The sequence below is a fragment of the Rhinichthys klamathensis genome, unplaced genomic scaffold (assembly GCF_029890125.1).
Source record: "Rhinichthys klamathensis goyatoka isolate OS25496 unplaced genomic scaffold, OSU_Roscu_1.1 h1tg000178l_1, whole genome shotgun sequence".
Classification (NCBI taxonomy): domain Eukaryota; kingdom Metazoa; phylum Chordata; class Actinopteri; order Cypriniformes; family Leuciscidae; genus Rhinichthys; species Rhinichthys klamathensis.
Genome location: NW_026606707.1, coordinates 1,042,776 through 1,056,551, shown reverse-complemented (window position 1 = coordinate 1,056,551; position 13,776 = coordinate 1,042,776). Strand labels below are relative to the sequence as shown.

General features: G+C 39.1%; 1 protein-coding gene across 5 annotated transcripts in view; it reads right to left on the bottom strand.

Annotated features, from left to right (window-relative positions):
* Positions 1-533: 533 nt before the first annotated feature.
* The window catches only part of ptprfb (protein tyrosine phosphatase receptor type Fb), a 218,470-nt gene continuing 205,227 nt past the window's right edge, over positions 534-13,776 (bottom strand). For all 5 annotated transcript variants that reach the window (XM_056260780.1, XM_056260782.1, XM_056260783.1 and 2 more), the window contains 11 exons: positions 13,138-13,261; positions 12,839-13,014; positions 10,378-10,497; positions 10,134-10,288; positions 9,429-9,714; positions 7,268-7,446; positions 3,812-3,938; positions 3,603-3,728; positions 3,073-3,227; positions 1,648-1,783; positions 534-1,405 (listed from right to left, as the gene is read on the bottom strand). In XM_056260780.1, coding sequence (XP_056116755.1) covers positions 1,337-1,405; positions 1,648-1,783; positions 3,073-3,227; positions 3,603-3,728; positions 3,812-3,938; positions 7,268-7,446; positions 9,429-9,714; positions 10,134-10,288; positions 10,378-10,497; positions 12,839-13,014; positions 13,138-13,261 — 1,653 coding nt within the window. In that variant the 3' untranslated portion in view covers positions 534-1,336. The remainder of the gene's footprint in view (positions 1,406-1,647; positions 1,784-3,072; positions 3,228-3,602; positions 3,729-3,811; positions 3,939-7,267; positions 7,447-9,428; positions 9,715-10,133; positions 10,289-10,377; positions 10,498-12,838; positions 13,015-13,137; positions 13,262-13,776) is intronic.

The window sequence follows — 13,776 nt, the reverse complement described above, 5'->3', positions numbered from 1 at the left end:
AGCAGGCATGAAATGACGTCGTCCTGTAGGAAGTGTTTTTAATTTGCGTTGTACTGCCCCATCCCATCAGACGAGACCGCCAAACATCCGCGGTGCGTAGATAATACAGTAGATATAACTTTTGTACCATGAATAGATTCACACACAGCAGTCTCTTGTGTAGTTTTCTCTTTGTTGGTATAACAAGAAAAGTCCAGGATTACGTTTTGAGAGAATTATGGACAATAGAGCAGAAGCTGTTTATATACTGTATCTATAATAGTATTTATATTTATTCATAATTATAAATTTATGTATATATATATTTCTGTATAAAAAGAAGAGTTGGATTAAACAGAGCTGACTCTCCCTCGGGGGAGTGGTTTATACTGTACAGGTTGCCAATGGCGATTGGTCTCATTTCAATATCAGGTCTTCAAATGTCACAGAGAAGCGGGGTGCGAGGGTCACTTTTCGCCAGGATTGCGTTCGGTTCTCGGTCACGTCCCTCCAATCAGAAGGTTTATTCTTCACAAATAACATTTAACCCCTACTGAGATCTGTACAGTGCTGATTTGATTCGTTAGTTGATTTGCTTTCCCCTACCAAAAGTTTTTCTTATTCAGTACCACTAACCCAAAGGCATTTTTCTTTTATCATTGAGATATCAGAGAGAGACAGAACATTAAAGGCTTCTCCAAAAGTGAACCCGCTCATTTTAGCCCAATAAGACCAATTATACATAAAAAAAAAAAAAAAAAAAAAATCATGTTACAAAGTCGAACCATCAGCAGCTTAGAGAACAGCGGTTCTCTGGTATTAGTATCAGAGGAACATGTTAAAAATACATGTTCTTGTGCTAAAATAACCTATTATAAAGAAAATAAAATAAAACAGTACCGATTAAGGAAAAGGTAGACCCACGGAAAAGGCCGTTAAGACAAAAGATATTAAAAGATGATTAAAAAACACAAATATTCTAAATAAGAATAATAACAATATTGTCATACTGGATTTTTAAAATAATAATAAATGATCATGATAAAAAAAAAAAAAGAATTAGTGCTACCAGTAGCCTTCGACTGTAGTGTGGGTTGGCGTACGCTAAAGAGAAACTAAATATAGTTTTTTTTTTAGATGGTGCTTCTTGAAAGAGAGTTGTCTATATTTCTTAAAGCAATCTCTTGGTGCCAGTCAATAACGAACTGCTGTGATTGGTTAACCAGCCACTGGATAAGCCTGCCCTTCCCACCCCCCCCAAATCTCTGTACAGGATGGGGTGGGGGAACGGTGGCTCAGAAGGGACACTTGGTGCACTCCTGAAGAGTTGTACCAGAGGGCTGTGTTCCAGGAGTGGTTACGTTGCATAGTGATCGAAGCTCCCCAGGTACTCCAGAGCGGCTCTGTAGCACAGCTGGTACTGGTCCTGCAGGGGAAAACCGTGCGTCAGTGGGACAAACTAATAACACAAAAGAGCTTACGCTCCTTATCAATTCCTGCTGTAAATGATTATTTTGAGACACCACGCATGAAACGTTCTTGACAGATAGCACTGAAATAGGTGTCTTGAGAAATAACGCTAGGCTCTACAAACAACATTGGCTTGTTAGCCAATCAGAACTTGGATGCAGTTGTTGGTATTATAATGCTTGGGCAGTAGGACAGTACCTCTGTCTGCACCATGGCAGGCCTTTGTGTGCGCAGGGTCTTAACCGTCTGGAACAGATCCACCACACCCTCATATCTCATCCTCTCCAGGACAATACTCAGAGTGATGAAAACACCCGTCCTTCCCACTCCAGCACTGAAAAACAACAGCACCAGTTACACACGGGTGAAGGCTCTACGAGACACATGACACGGCTGTCTTGAGTGCAATCGCGTTTGTGAGGCTGTGATAGAAATTCAATAAAAAAAGGGGGTAAAAATTAAATGTAATAAATTAAACCAATTATTTATTACAAATTTTAAATAATAATTCATTGTTAAAATGTTTAAATTAAACAATACAATTTAAAAAGTGTTCTGTTATTTATTAATACATTTGAAAATATAATATTAAAAATATTTTATTATTCATTAAATGTCATGAAAAGTTTCACGATTCATGAAAGTAAAATCATTCAATAAAATCTTAAAATAATAAAATTCAACAGTCTAAAAAATGTGTAAAAAGAAAAATAATAAAGAAATAATAATGCAATAGTGCTGTCAAATTAATTAATCGTGATTAATCGCATCTAACATAAAAGTTTGTGTTTAAATAATATATGTGTCATATAATATAATACATATGTATAATATGCATACGGTATATCATATAAACAAACTTTTATGTTAGATGCGATTCATCATGATTAATCGATTTGACAGCACAACAAATTACAAATTATTAAATTTAAAATAAGCGATACATTTAAAAAAAAATCTTTCAAAAGAGAATGTATAAAAGATAAAAAGAAATAGTCATTTTTTTATTTTATTATTAAATTAAAAATAATACAATCATTTATTATGAAAATAACTAAATGATAGAATAAAACAATGTAAAATAATAATTTATTATTAAACGTATTATTCATTACATTTTACGTTATATAACATTTTAAAAATTAAATTAAACATTTAAAAAATTTTTTTTATTGCATTAATAATAATAACAATTATTACAAATGTTAAATAAATGATACAATCCAAAAAGTGTAAAACGTATTAATTAGTAAAAATGCATACAATTATTTATTTATTACACATTATTCATACAATTTAATGAAAAATGTATGAATATTGTGTAATAATAAATAATTGTATGCATTATTACACATTATTCATACAATTTAATGAAAAGTTAATTACATAAAATCTTTAAAAAAAAGGGAGTGAACCCTGCAAAAAAATACACTCATTTTTTTTGTCTAAAATGTTTATTTATTTGTTAAGTAGCCATGTAATAAGCAGGATAATGTACAGTCAGTTGCTCTGCTTCATGTTGGGGTTTATAGAGTGACGCTGATCAGCTGACTGTATACTATCCCTCACACATCGTGCCATGCATATTTTCATTCAGACTTGTCCAATCACAGATCAGCATACCTGCAGTGCACAGTGATTGGTCCATCCTGCCCAAACTGCTCCTTGGTTTTATGAACTTGGCCAATGAAATCAATGAATCCCTCTCCGGTTTTTGGCACTCCCTGCTCTGGCCAATCAGTGAACTGGAACTGGCGAATGGTCCTGGATTGACCGTCCTGAAGGGAATGCAGAATTACCGGCTTATTAGGCTGCTGGTATCACCCTCACATACGCACACAACAGCTGGACACCTCCCAGTCAGACCGCGCACAGCAGGGAGCCTCTGTCCATATGCTTGGTTTATGACTGTGTGTGTGTATGCGTTTCAGCTACAAGCTTTTTCATAACCTTGCCGCTATTTATAGTCGGCAGAAAGCTCTAAAGTCCAAGGCGAGCCGTAGGATGTGAGAGCGAAACATCCGCCGCCAGCAACAGATTGCTCACACACCCCAGCGGTGCCCTCAAGTACCATACTGAGTGACATTCATCTGGAATAACAAACACAAATAATGCTCCTCTGGCAGATTCCTTCAGGTGATAGATGCACGTACCCTGGCATCTGTGACTTTGAACTCTCGCAGGATGTACTGGGGCATGTTGTATTCAGCCATGGGATCCACCACAAAGTACTGATAGCGGGCAGAGCGCTCTGCAGGCCAGTACTGATGGCACTTCTCCTGCAGGATGAGGGAAAAAAATTGGAATTTATCCCTTGATTAAAACAGCAGGATGCAAGTTAAAAGGAGAAACATGCTCTTACCCGTCCCATCTCTCTGAGTTTGGTCAGCATTACTACTATAGTGGAATTGTGCTCCCATAACATCCTCCAGAAGTCCTCTGTGGTCTCCGCTAGAGGGCCCTGAGTGGCGATATAGGCCTTCTGCTGTCTGTGCACACACAAAAACATCTTTTGAGACCTTGATGCAAAACAAGCAAATGTGCCAGAGTGATCACATGACCTTGACAGCGGCTAGAAAACAGCCGTGCCTCGACTATATCTGAAATGGACTAGTAGATTTTTTCTTTTCTAAATTGTTGTAGCTTTATTTTTTTGTGGCAGTCCTTTCAAGAAAAGTCTCAGAAAAACATGTTTATTTTCACCCATAAAAATATACATTTGTTTTAGTGAACAAGCAATACATAGTTATGTTGTTATGATATAATATATAAATATACATATATGTTATCCTTGTACTAGGGATATGTTATGATTTTCTTTTATTTTTGTTGCATAGGAGCAACACAGTGTGACAGTGGAAAGGATGTGATATGGATGCGACAAATGTAGTCACTATGGAGACTAATGCAGTGAGCATGTTCTGTTTTTTATTAGATTTTTTTTCTTTAAGTTAAAAACTAAAATAGAATAAATATAAATAATAATATAGAAATTAAAAGTTCGGTTGTTATTCTATACATTTTCCCCCATTGTCATACAGAGTTACTTCCAGGCATTAACATTTTAATATTATTTATATAATGTTATATTAACAGTATACAATAATACTATTGTTTATGTGTAATTTGCAGGTGTCATTTTTTCTCTGGAACTGACATTTAGCCTATATATGTAATTTTTCTATTGGAAAATTACATATAAAATATCCTACCACCTGACAGATATCAATTAAAGGAGTTTTGTGAGAAATCACGTGTCTCTGTGACAGCCCTAAACTCAAAAAAGTAAAAAACACGCCCATTTTAGCCAATCAGAAATGCTCCCTGCCTATCATCATCTCCCTCATCTAGGTTCGCTGATACGTCTTTGGAGGGCGGGTTTCGAAGAGATGGCGTGTCATTGAAGGAATGGTGGCGGTCTAATTCAGCGGCTTACAGAAGTTAGCAAAACATTTACTTCCATCATCTTTAAGAAACACCAATCCATTGTGAAAAATCCATATCCACATCCTATAATCTGTTCTACCCATATGTCCAGTACACAGAGCTAAGGTGTTGTATTAACATGCCCACTGGGTGGCAGCAGCGTACTTCGCTATGGCAGCTTGTACAATCAATGAGCACATGGAAAACACATCGCTGTCTCATACAAACAGTGCCACGGGTTAGCAACTAATGAAGGTGCTGCAGGCGAGGCAATAACATGGAACCGGGAGATTAAAGTCTGCTCAGGGCCTTGTTCCGACAAATAAAGAGACGGCAGAGAAGAAGAGAGGAGAGATGGGGAGAGACGAGCCAGAATGAAGAGCGAGAGTTCCCCTCCCTCCCACCCACCCACGGCCACTCATTCCAGAGCATACACACACAAACACGTCGCTACGAACAACACAGCAGACGTCAGGGACACACTGCCTTCGACAAAGCCGAATTACCTCTATATTAATCTGTTTTTCCTTGGAGGTTATTTTCACCCCCAATCAAACGAAATTCAACACGAAACCAAAAAAGGCCGACACACAAACAGCTCTAATGACGTATCCGCTCGACTGGAGAAGCTCTTTGTAAACTAGCAAGAAGGTCAAGCGTGTTTTTGTGCTTATCGCATTAACATGCTGTTTAAAAGAGGCTTAATTGCAGCTTTTTGACAAGACAACAAATCTCGGAGTAGACGAACCCAGATGCTCGGCTAGAGAAGGAGACGTGACCGGAGAACCGCTTTTTGAAGCTCATTTGCTTTCAGAAATAGGAGTGGTGTCAATTACGCATTGGCACAGGTTGAGCTCCTCCAGAGTAGCTCTCATTAAGTTTTAATTCAAACGAGAGGGGCTGATGTATCAAGCCCCTAGACATTCCCTTCACAGACTCCGTGACATTTCGTGCCCACGCTTCGTTTTACGGCAAACACGACTGGCCTTTTCTCTCGCGCTTTTCTGTCTCTGATTTTCTCGAGCGATCGCCCCGTTGAGAGCACATCCCTTTGTAATTCAATAAACAGCTGTCAGACAGAGTAAAGCAACAAAAAATGCGAAGGCTGAAAATATGTAGACAAACTACACTGTGCTGCTCATTGTTTAGGGAGAATACTGCAGTGGAGGAAAAAAGGAGCTATGGATCATCTTATTTACCGCGCACAAGAACGAGTTTTGTCACCTGATGTAAACAGAACCACTGCATTTATTTAGAGATGGATTCAGAAGCCTAAATTAAGACTCGCCAAGCGTCATATGCGAGTTAAAAATGGCTTTGGTGAGCAGATAAAACAAGCCAGTTGGCTGGTAACAATTAGGAACGGCAACATAATACATGGTTAAAGTCTAATTGTAACAATGATCTGATTCTCACGGATATAAGTGACCTGAGCAAATCAAATTAACACTCATGTTAACAATATAGCTATATAATACAAAACACAAAAATTATATATATATATAAAAAAATGCTCAATACATTTCACAGATATAATTATATAAATTCATACAGGTATAAGAATTAGCACTTTCTCTCTCTATACATACAGTATTGTATATAAAGACATTATATATAAGAAAAAGGAGCATGTATACACATAAAAAGAACAATTTGCTCTCATTTATATAATTAAAATAAGACACATTAAAGGTGCATTGCGCAATATTTCATGTTAAAAATACCGTTTTTCTAACCCATACATGCTTAAACAATTGCCTGATGGGCTGAATGAGCCCTTCTCTGATCCCTGCGATTGCCTCTATAATCCTGTAAAGTAAAATAAATAAGAGGGATTCGGGCCAGAACGTGAGACTGGGCGTGACGTCATGCGCGTTCACGCTCCCCTGGCTATGTCTGGCAGGTTTGTGTATTCGCCGCCATTCTCCGTATCAGCGAAGACAACTCGAGCGACAAAACTTTAGTCAACTTTCGACAAAAGTAGAAGATGGATTCAAAGAGACCGGCTTGTAGTTCATAAACCCCATCGCAAACTCCACGCAAGACAAAGACAGTAAGGCAGTTTCGCCTGTCGCCAGAGGGGGGCATAGTTCTGCAAAAACTCAGAGAGGTGCACAATGCACCTTTAAAAATATGATTAAAAATAATGCAAGGTCCTGAAGCCTGAAACACACTCTACGTGACTAGATGAATGTAGATGCTTCTAGCGAAGTAAGCTTGGTTTCATGACTGAAATGTGTCTGTGATTCATAATGCAACACAACTACTTGCACAGTCAGTTTTTCGACCCACAACTGCCAGAATCTAACAAGTATGTTTATGATAGCGACCTGAATAAAAAAACACAAGGCCTCTATTGCAGCCCTCAGTGTTTTAGTAATGGTTTGGCTACCTGTATCCGTCGATGCAGCTGGCATTGATGTAGTCAGATCCCTCCACTCCTCGGATTGGCTGCAGGCACACCCGCGTGGACTCGAAAGGCATGATATTGACCAGCCGGTTCTTGAACTTGTTGCAGGGCAGGTTGGCGCTGATGAATCGTGAGGTGTGGGCTTTGGAGTTGGCGAGTCTCTGTGGAAACAGCGTTGGGTTCAGAAGGCTGGCACAAACATTATAGCAGAAAAGAGTCTGAAACAGAAATGTTTTTTAAATGTGGGGGACTGTTAGTTGTGTGAATGTGAGTTCTGCTGCAGTAGAGAGGGGTGCGGGTGTAACGGTCTGACTGGGAAAGCGAGGGCGTGACTGGCAGCGGGGAAGAGAAAGCACAGATGGACATCAGCAGTGAGCGCATGGAGACCGTTGGCTCTACTACAAGCTCTGTCTGTACTGGGTACCCACTCCGGTCTTTGCACCAGATGCTGTTTCTACTTCTAGAATCCGTTCGGAGCTGAGCTTACAGCAGCGTTCAGTTATATCCCAATAGCATTATTAAGAGACGGAATAGAAAAACATTTTCAATAAAACAGTCATTAGGGTTTTACATGCACTAATTCTTGCCAATCCGAAAGAATCAAATCGAATTCCAGTTTCTGAAAGATTCGTTTATTATGTACACTAAACATTGCAATCTGATTTACAAATTCATGTGCATTTACATATATCTACTCTGAACAAAATGTCCTCTTAATCGGTTTGTTTAAGATCTACTAGAGATCAACCCCGCTTCAATAGGATCAAAATTTCATACGGATTAACTGCAGTGTTTTTCAGTATAATTGTGAAATCAATCCTGTTATAAACATTATTTGGGTGCATGTAAATGCTACTCGACTGAAGGTGCACTCGGTTTTGTTACATTGTGCTGACGTATATTACAGTCATCGTGGGCTTATACTGACACCAAGTGGCATGGATGCATCAGGGTTATTATAGTTTTGAATGAAGTTTTAATCATATGCATTTGTGAAATAACGCGATCATCAACATTAAACAGCATATAAATCAAAACTGCCTAATGTTACTGAATGAAATGTCGACCCAGGATGAGCTACAAGACTGTGCAAGCATTAGGGGTGTTGATGAACTTGATCTACTCCATCTATGTTTTGATTATCATTCTGAATCTGATCCAGATGGAGTCTTTGAAAAAAATCGAAAAATCTCAGCTTTTTGCTCAAAATGTTACTTTTTTATTAAATTTACCCATATTTAAAGGTGAACTATGCAGGTTTTTTACCTCAACCGAACAGCTTCGGAGTCATTGGAATGGTTATATTACTCTTTTCGAGTTGAATGGTGGTCGTTTCGCATGTGAGCGGAAAAAACACACTTGCATAGCTGCCAACTCTCACGCATTGGCCGTGAGACACCCGCATTTGATTGGTTTCACACGCTCACACGCCACACTCCCGATTTCTCACGCTGAAGTGTCAACCCGGGCGGTCAAATGCCTGGAAGATGAGTTTATCTATATATCTACCTGTTGAGCCACTCGTGATCGACTAGTTATACCGCAAATTCGTTAAAAATCTCCCGTTATCTAGAGCGAGCGTGCATGCGAGACAGAGATTGTGCTCCAAACCGCGTAGAGCGAGCGAGAGACCTTGCGCGAGCGAGAGACCTTGCGCGAGCGAGACCCCCCCCCCCCCCCCCCCGTCAACAAATCTCACTCGTCTCTACCCCCCCCGCGATGTAACGAATTGCTTTACGGCAAAAAAGATTGATAAAATTCTGATAAAATAAGCATCAAACTGAAATAACCCGGCGCCGTATACATGTGGTGTTCGCGGCGCACCAACAATACTGACTGCCGACAATTAAACAGGGCGCGCGCAGCTCTTAAAGGGGCAATACCTTATTTCAACTCGTTACAGCTTCCATCCTACTGAACAGGTACCGGTGTACAGGGGGAGGGGATCAGGCCGTGAGTACAGAGCCATCTACGCGTGAGTGCTATTTACGACAGTACAAGTACTCCACAGCGACTCTAGGGGTCGCTGTTTGACAAAAACGGAATTCCTGCATAGTGCACCTTTACGTGTTGCTAAAAAAAAGAATGCATGAAGCTAGAATAATTTTTTTTTTTTTTTTTTTTTAAAGATAGGTGCAGTCACCTTAAACTCCAGCTCCATGGCTGTGACGGTCTCTCCAGATGGTGGCTGGGTGAGCTTCTGGATGTGGGCGTACAGGTTTCGGGCAGGGACCTCGGTGTTTCCACAGGTGGCGGCCTCCAGCAGGGCCTCGTGGATGAAGATGTACTGGTCCTCCGTCTGCACCATGTAGTTCCTCTGGGCTCTCATGCATGTGACGTGGCCATAAATGTCTACCGTCTTCTCGTGTTTCATGCGCTCCAGCATTGCATCAATGACTATGAAGCAGCCCGTGCGGCCCACTCCAGCACTGACAGACACAAACTGGTTAGACTACAAACAAACTACTAATACTGATACTAAGGGTGTCAATAGATAACTTTCTTTAAAACAAGCATCATTACATTATATAGTGAATAATCAACCAAATTATTCACATATCAATATAGTGGTATGAAATATTATGGAAATCTTCTGGTAGGGAGTATGAAAATTACTTGGATTGTTAAAAAATATAAAATTATTTGGTTAATTGTTTTTTACATAATTAATCAAGTGTGTTAACTTGACATCCCTAACTAAACACAAAGGTTGAATAAAAAATTAAAAACCTTTCATACAACTTCCACCAAGCAAACCTACAACTGTTCACTTTAGAACCGAGTTGTATAAGACGGGAATGAAGTGAAAAGGTCGGCAGTAAATGCAGGACTGGGGAGCAGCGCTCACCTGCAGTGCACTACCATGGGTCCAGCATCGGGAGGGTTGCAGGCTTTGACCCTGCGCAGGAAGGCTAGGATGGGGGTGGGGTATTCAGGCACTCCGTGGTCTGGCCAGGCCATGAACTGGAACTGCCTGAGCTCGCGTTTCTCGCTAGAACCATTCTGTTTGAACAAAGTGGGAGGAAGGAGTTTAAGTGAGCTGAAAACGTGGAACTTACTATATGGAGAGGAAAAGGCAAGTAACTTTTTACCTTGTAAAGGGCAAAGGTGCGCACACTGTAGGTTGCCAACTCAACAGCGTCAAGCATGGTCACTTGGATCATTCCGTAAGTCTCCGTGCCACGAATGGGCCAGTACTGGTCACACTTCACCTGTTTTAGAGAGTAAGCAAGTTTTATTTAATGAACACTTCACACAACAATATAAGCAGCCAACATTGATAATAATAGGAAATGATTAGATAGAATGATTTCTGAAGGATCATGTGACACTGAAGACTGGAGTCATCACAGGATTTAAATTACATTTTAAAATACATTAAACCGTTATTTTTATTTAGCAATTTTTGCTATTTTACTGTATTTTTGATCAAATAAATGCAGCCTTAGTGAGCATGAGAAACTTGTTTCAACAAAAAAATAATAATCTTACTGACCCCAAACATTAGAACTGTAGTGTATTTGCTCTGAAAAAAAAAGTTTTTTTTTTTGTTGTTGTTGTTGTCAGAGGCACTATAATTTCAATCAAACAAGCACTTTAGAATGTACATTCAAAATGTTTAATGCATGGAGTAAAATCCTAGATTTAAACAATGAAGGTGTATTTTAAATTTCCACAATGTCACTAAATTAATACAAGGAAGAATAATATTCAAATTGAATATAATATACAATCATTTTCATTTATATGCACTATTTAATAATACCAGTTTGATTTACAGAAATGAATCTGTTCTTGGCTTTTATCAGACTATGAAAACATCTCTGTATTTACACTTAAGCAAAACTATTATAACAATGTGATTAGAACTTAAATTAAAACATGTTACTTGTTATATCGACAGCAACATTTTTGTAAATATTCTATATATTGGCCAACGTTCTATTACTATTGCTAGAATTTATTCAGCTTAACAGAAGCAAGCACCATTACCATTTTATGTATTTTCCATTTAAAATGAAAAATCTAGTTTTTTACATATACTATGGCATTATTTATATTAATATTATGGCAGAGGGGTGACACACCTGTACTTCACAAGGACAAAGCTTATTTTTGAATAGAGGGCAACTCTTATGAAGACCAACAAAGCAGAGTGCATTCATATTGTTTAAAATTAGACAAAAGCAGTAGAAATTCATCCTAAACAGCATGTTTTGTATAGCGTTCAATCATCTACTCCAGGAGTTCATTTGGTCTTCAAGGTAGGTGCTGTCAGCAGTGAAACTAGGCCAGTTGTTCTGCTTCTGCTGGAGGTTTTCATCACAGGGCTTGGGGACACCCTTTACCTATGAAGTAATGCGTTATGGGTGCACAGCCTTGCCAAAACTCACTCGTTTACCACGCTAGCTCTGCCAACACATGTCTCTTTCTCTTTAGCTCCCACCTAACCTCCCATCCATCAACAAAACCTGAGTGCACAAATTCTCCAGGGGGCGGAATTACAGGTTATCTTCTGTCAGATATGACATTTGAGCTGAAAAGAAAACTAGTTGACGGACTCTCTCCCTCACCAACCCTGGGTGCCACTGGCCCCCCCCGCTGAGCCCGGCACAACAGCGCGCTAAAAGCCCACATAGTGATTGGACTCACAGAAGAGCAGGTTCCTTTAATGCCAAGCACAGACGGACGTTTACAGCACCAAGAAAGCCGTTGAACCATTTTACTGTGCCATCCAGTAAAAAGAATGGCAATGGTATTTTGTCTTTTATTTTCGTACTATGTTATCTGCGGTTGGGTAGGAACTCATACTACCATTTTGAAGGGAACCTCAAGGCTAGAAAAGTGTACTCTTTATACATGGCTTTTTATGTACTCTGCCCTTGAGTGTTTTAAAAAAAATATGAATACTTTTTTTTTTTGGCATGGCTACATTACATTTATCAAAAGTGACAGAAATATTGAGTGAAATTATAAACGTCTTTTAAATAATGTCATTTTGTATTGTATTTTAAATAAATGCTGTTTATTTGATCTTTCTATTCATCAAATAATCCTGAAAATAATGTATCATGGTACCCACAAAAATATAATAAATGTAGCCTTGGTGAGGATGAGCCACTTTATTAAAAACCTTATTTAACAGTATTTTATGTACCCACCTTCTGTAGTACTACTGTCTATTTTATTCATATGTATTTAACAGTTTATTTGTGAAAAAGTACACGGATTACAAAACAGAATCAAGGACTTTTTTGTCACAGATTTTTAAGTTTATACATTTTGTTAATATATATATTTTTTTTAGAATTTATCAAATTATTATTGAAAATTATTACAATAAAACATGTCATATAGAATATATATTTAATCATTTTTTTATATTTCAATATAAAATGTAGTAGTATTGAATATTCTAGACATTTTATTTAAATATATCTTCTTTTATTTTTTTTTCATTCGTGTGAGGAGCCTAAGGAGTGTGATTATTGGTTTTGAATGTAACTAGTTTATCATCTTCGTGTCCTGATGTCGTATGCCCCTGGTACTCACCCTGGACTTCTCTTCCAGTCTGGTCATCATGACAATGGTACTGGCTCTCTGCTCCCAAACCATCCTCCAGAAGTCGCTCAGAGTCTCAGGCAGAGGGCCCTGCGTGGCAATGTAGGCGTTCTGCTTACGGTAGCCGTCAATGTAGTTGGCATTGATGTAGTCGCTACCTGGAACACCTATGGAGAGAGACGACAATTCACTGGGGGCCCACCAGTATTTGTGCTAATTGCTTTCCCTAAACACACACATCTGTCACCATAATGAAATGTTAAAGGTCAACACATTTGTTTGACTTTTACCGTCCACGGGGGTGAGAACAACTCTCGAGTGGTCGTAAGCAATAACGTTGGCATAACGGTTCTTTGGCTTGTTGACCTCCAGGTTGGAGTTCTCCCATGTGAACTGCTGGCCTGGATCAATAGACTGCAGGGGAGAGACGAGAGGACAAAGAGAGGGAGAGAGAAAGAGAGAAATCTGTTCAGTCTTTTGAGGCACCTTGTTTGAAGCTTGATACCACAGAGTGCCGCAGGGGTAAATTTGAACTCGCATCACTTCAGCAAGAGAGACTTTGTTTCTATAGCAACCCGACGTTTTGAAAGGAGACCCGCAAGAACCAGAGATGACTTCGCCACCAGGGGTTGTTAGAACTGATGCACTGGCAAAGCTCAAGTGTGGTAATCTGGATCCCTTTGTGGGTATATTGCAGTTCTGTTCCCTTACTAGTGATCATCTTCCCTGCAATAACAGCGAGTTCCTCTGCTGTTATCATAGGCAACAACAGATGGCTTAGTGTTCACTGACACCATAATTTAAACACGATCACTGTAGGGGACTCTGATAATAGTACCACTGACTCAGTACGTCCGTACCTGAACTCAGTCGGGCATATGGCTTTGATGCTAAAGATTACATTCGGCATTCAGACGCTCAGCCTGGAC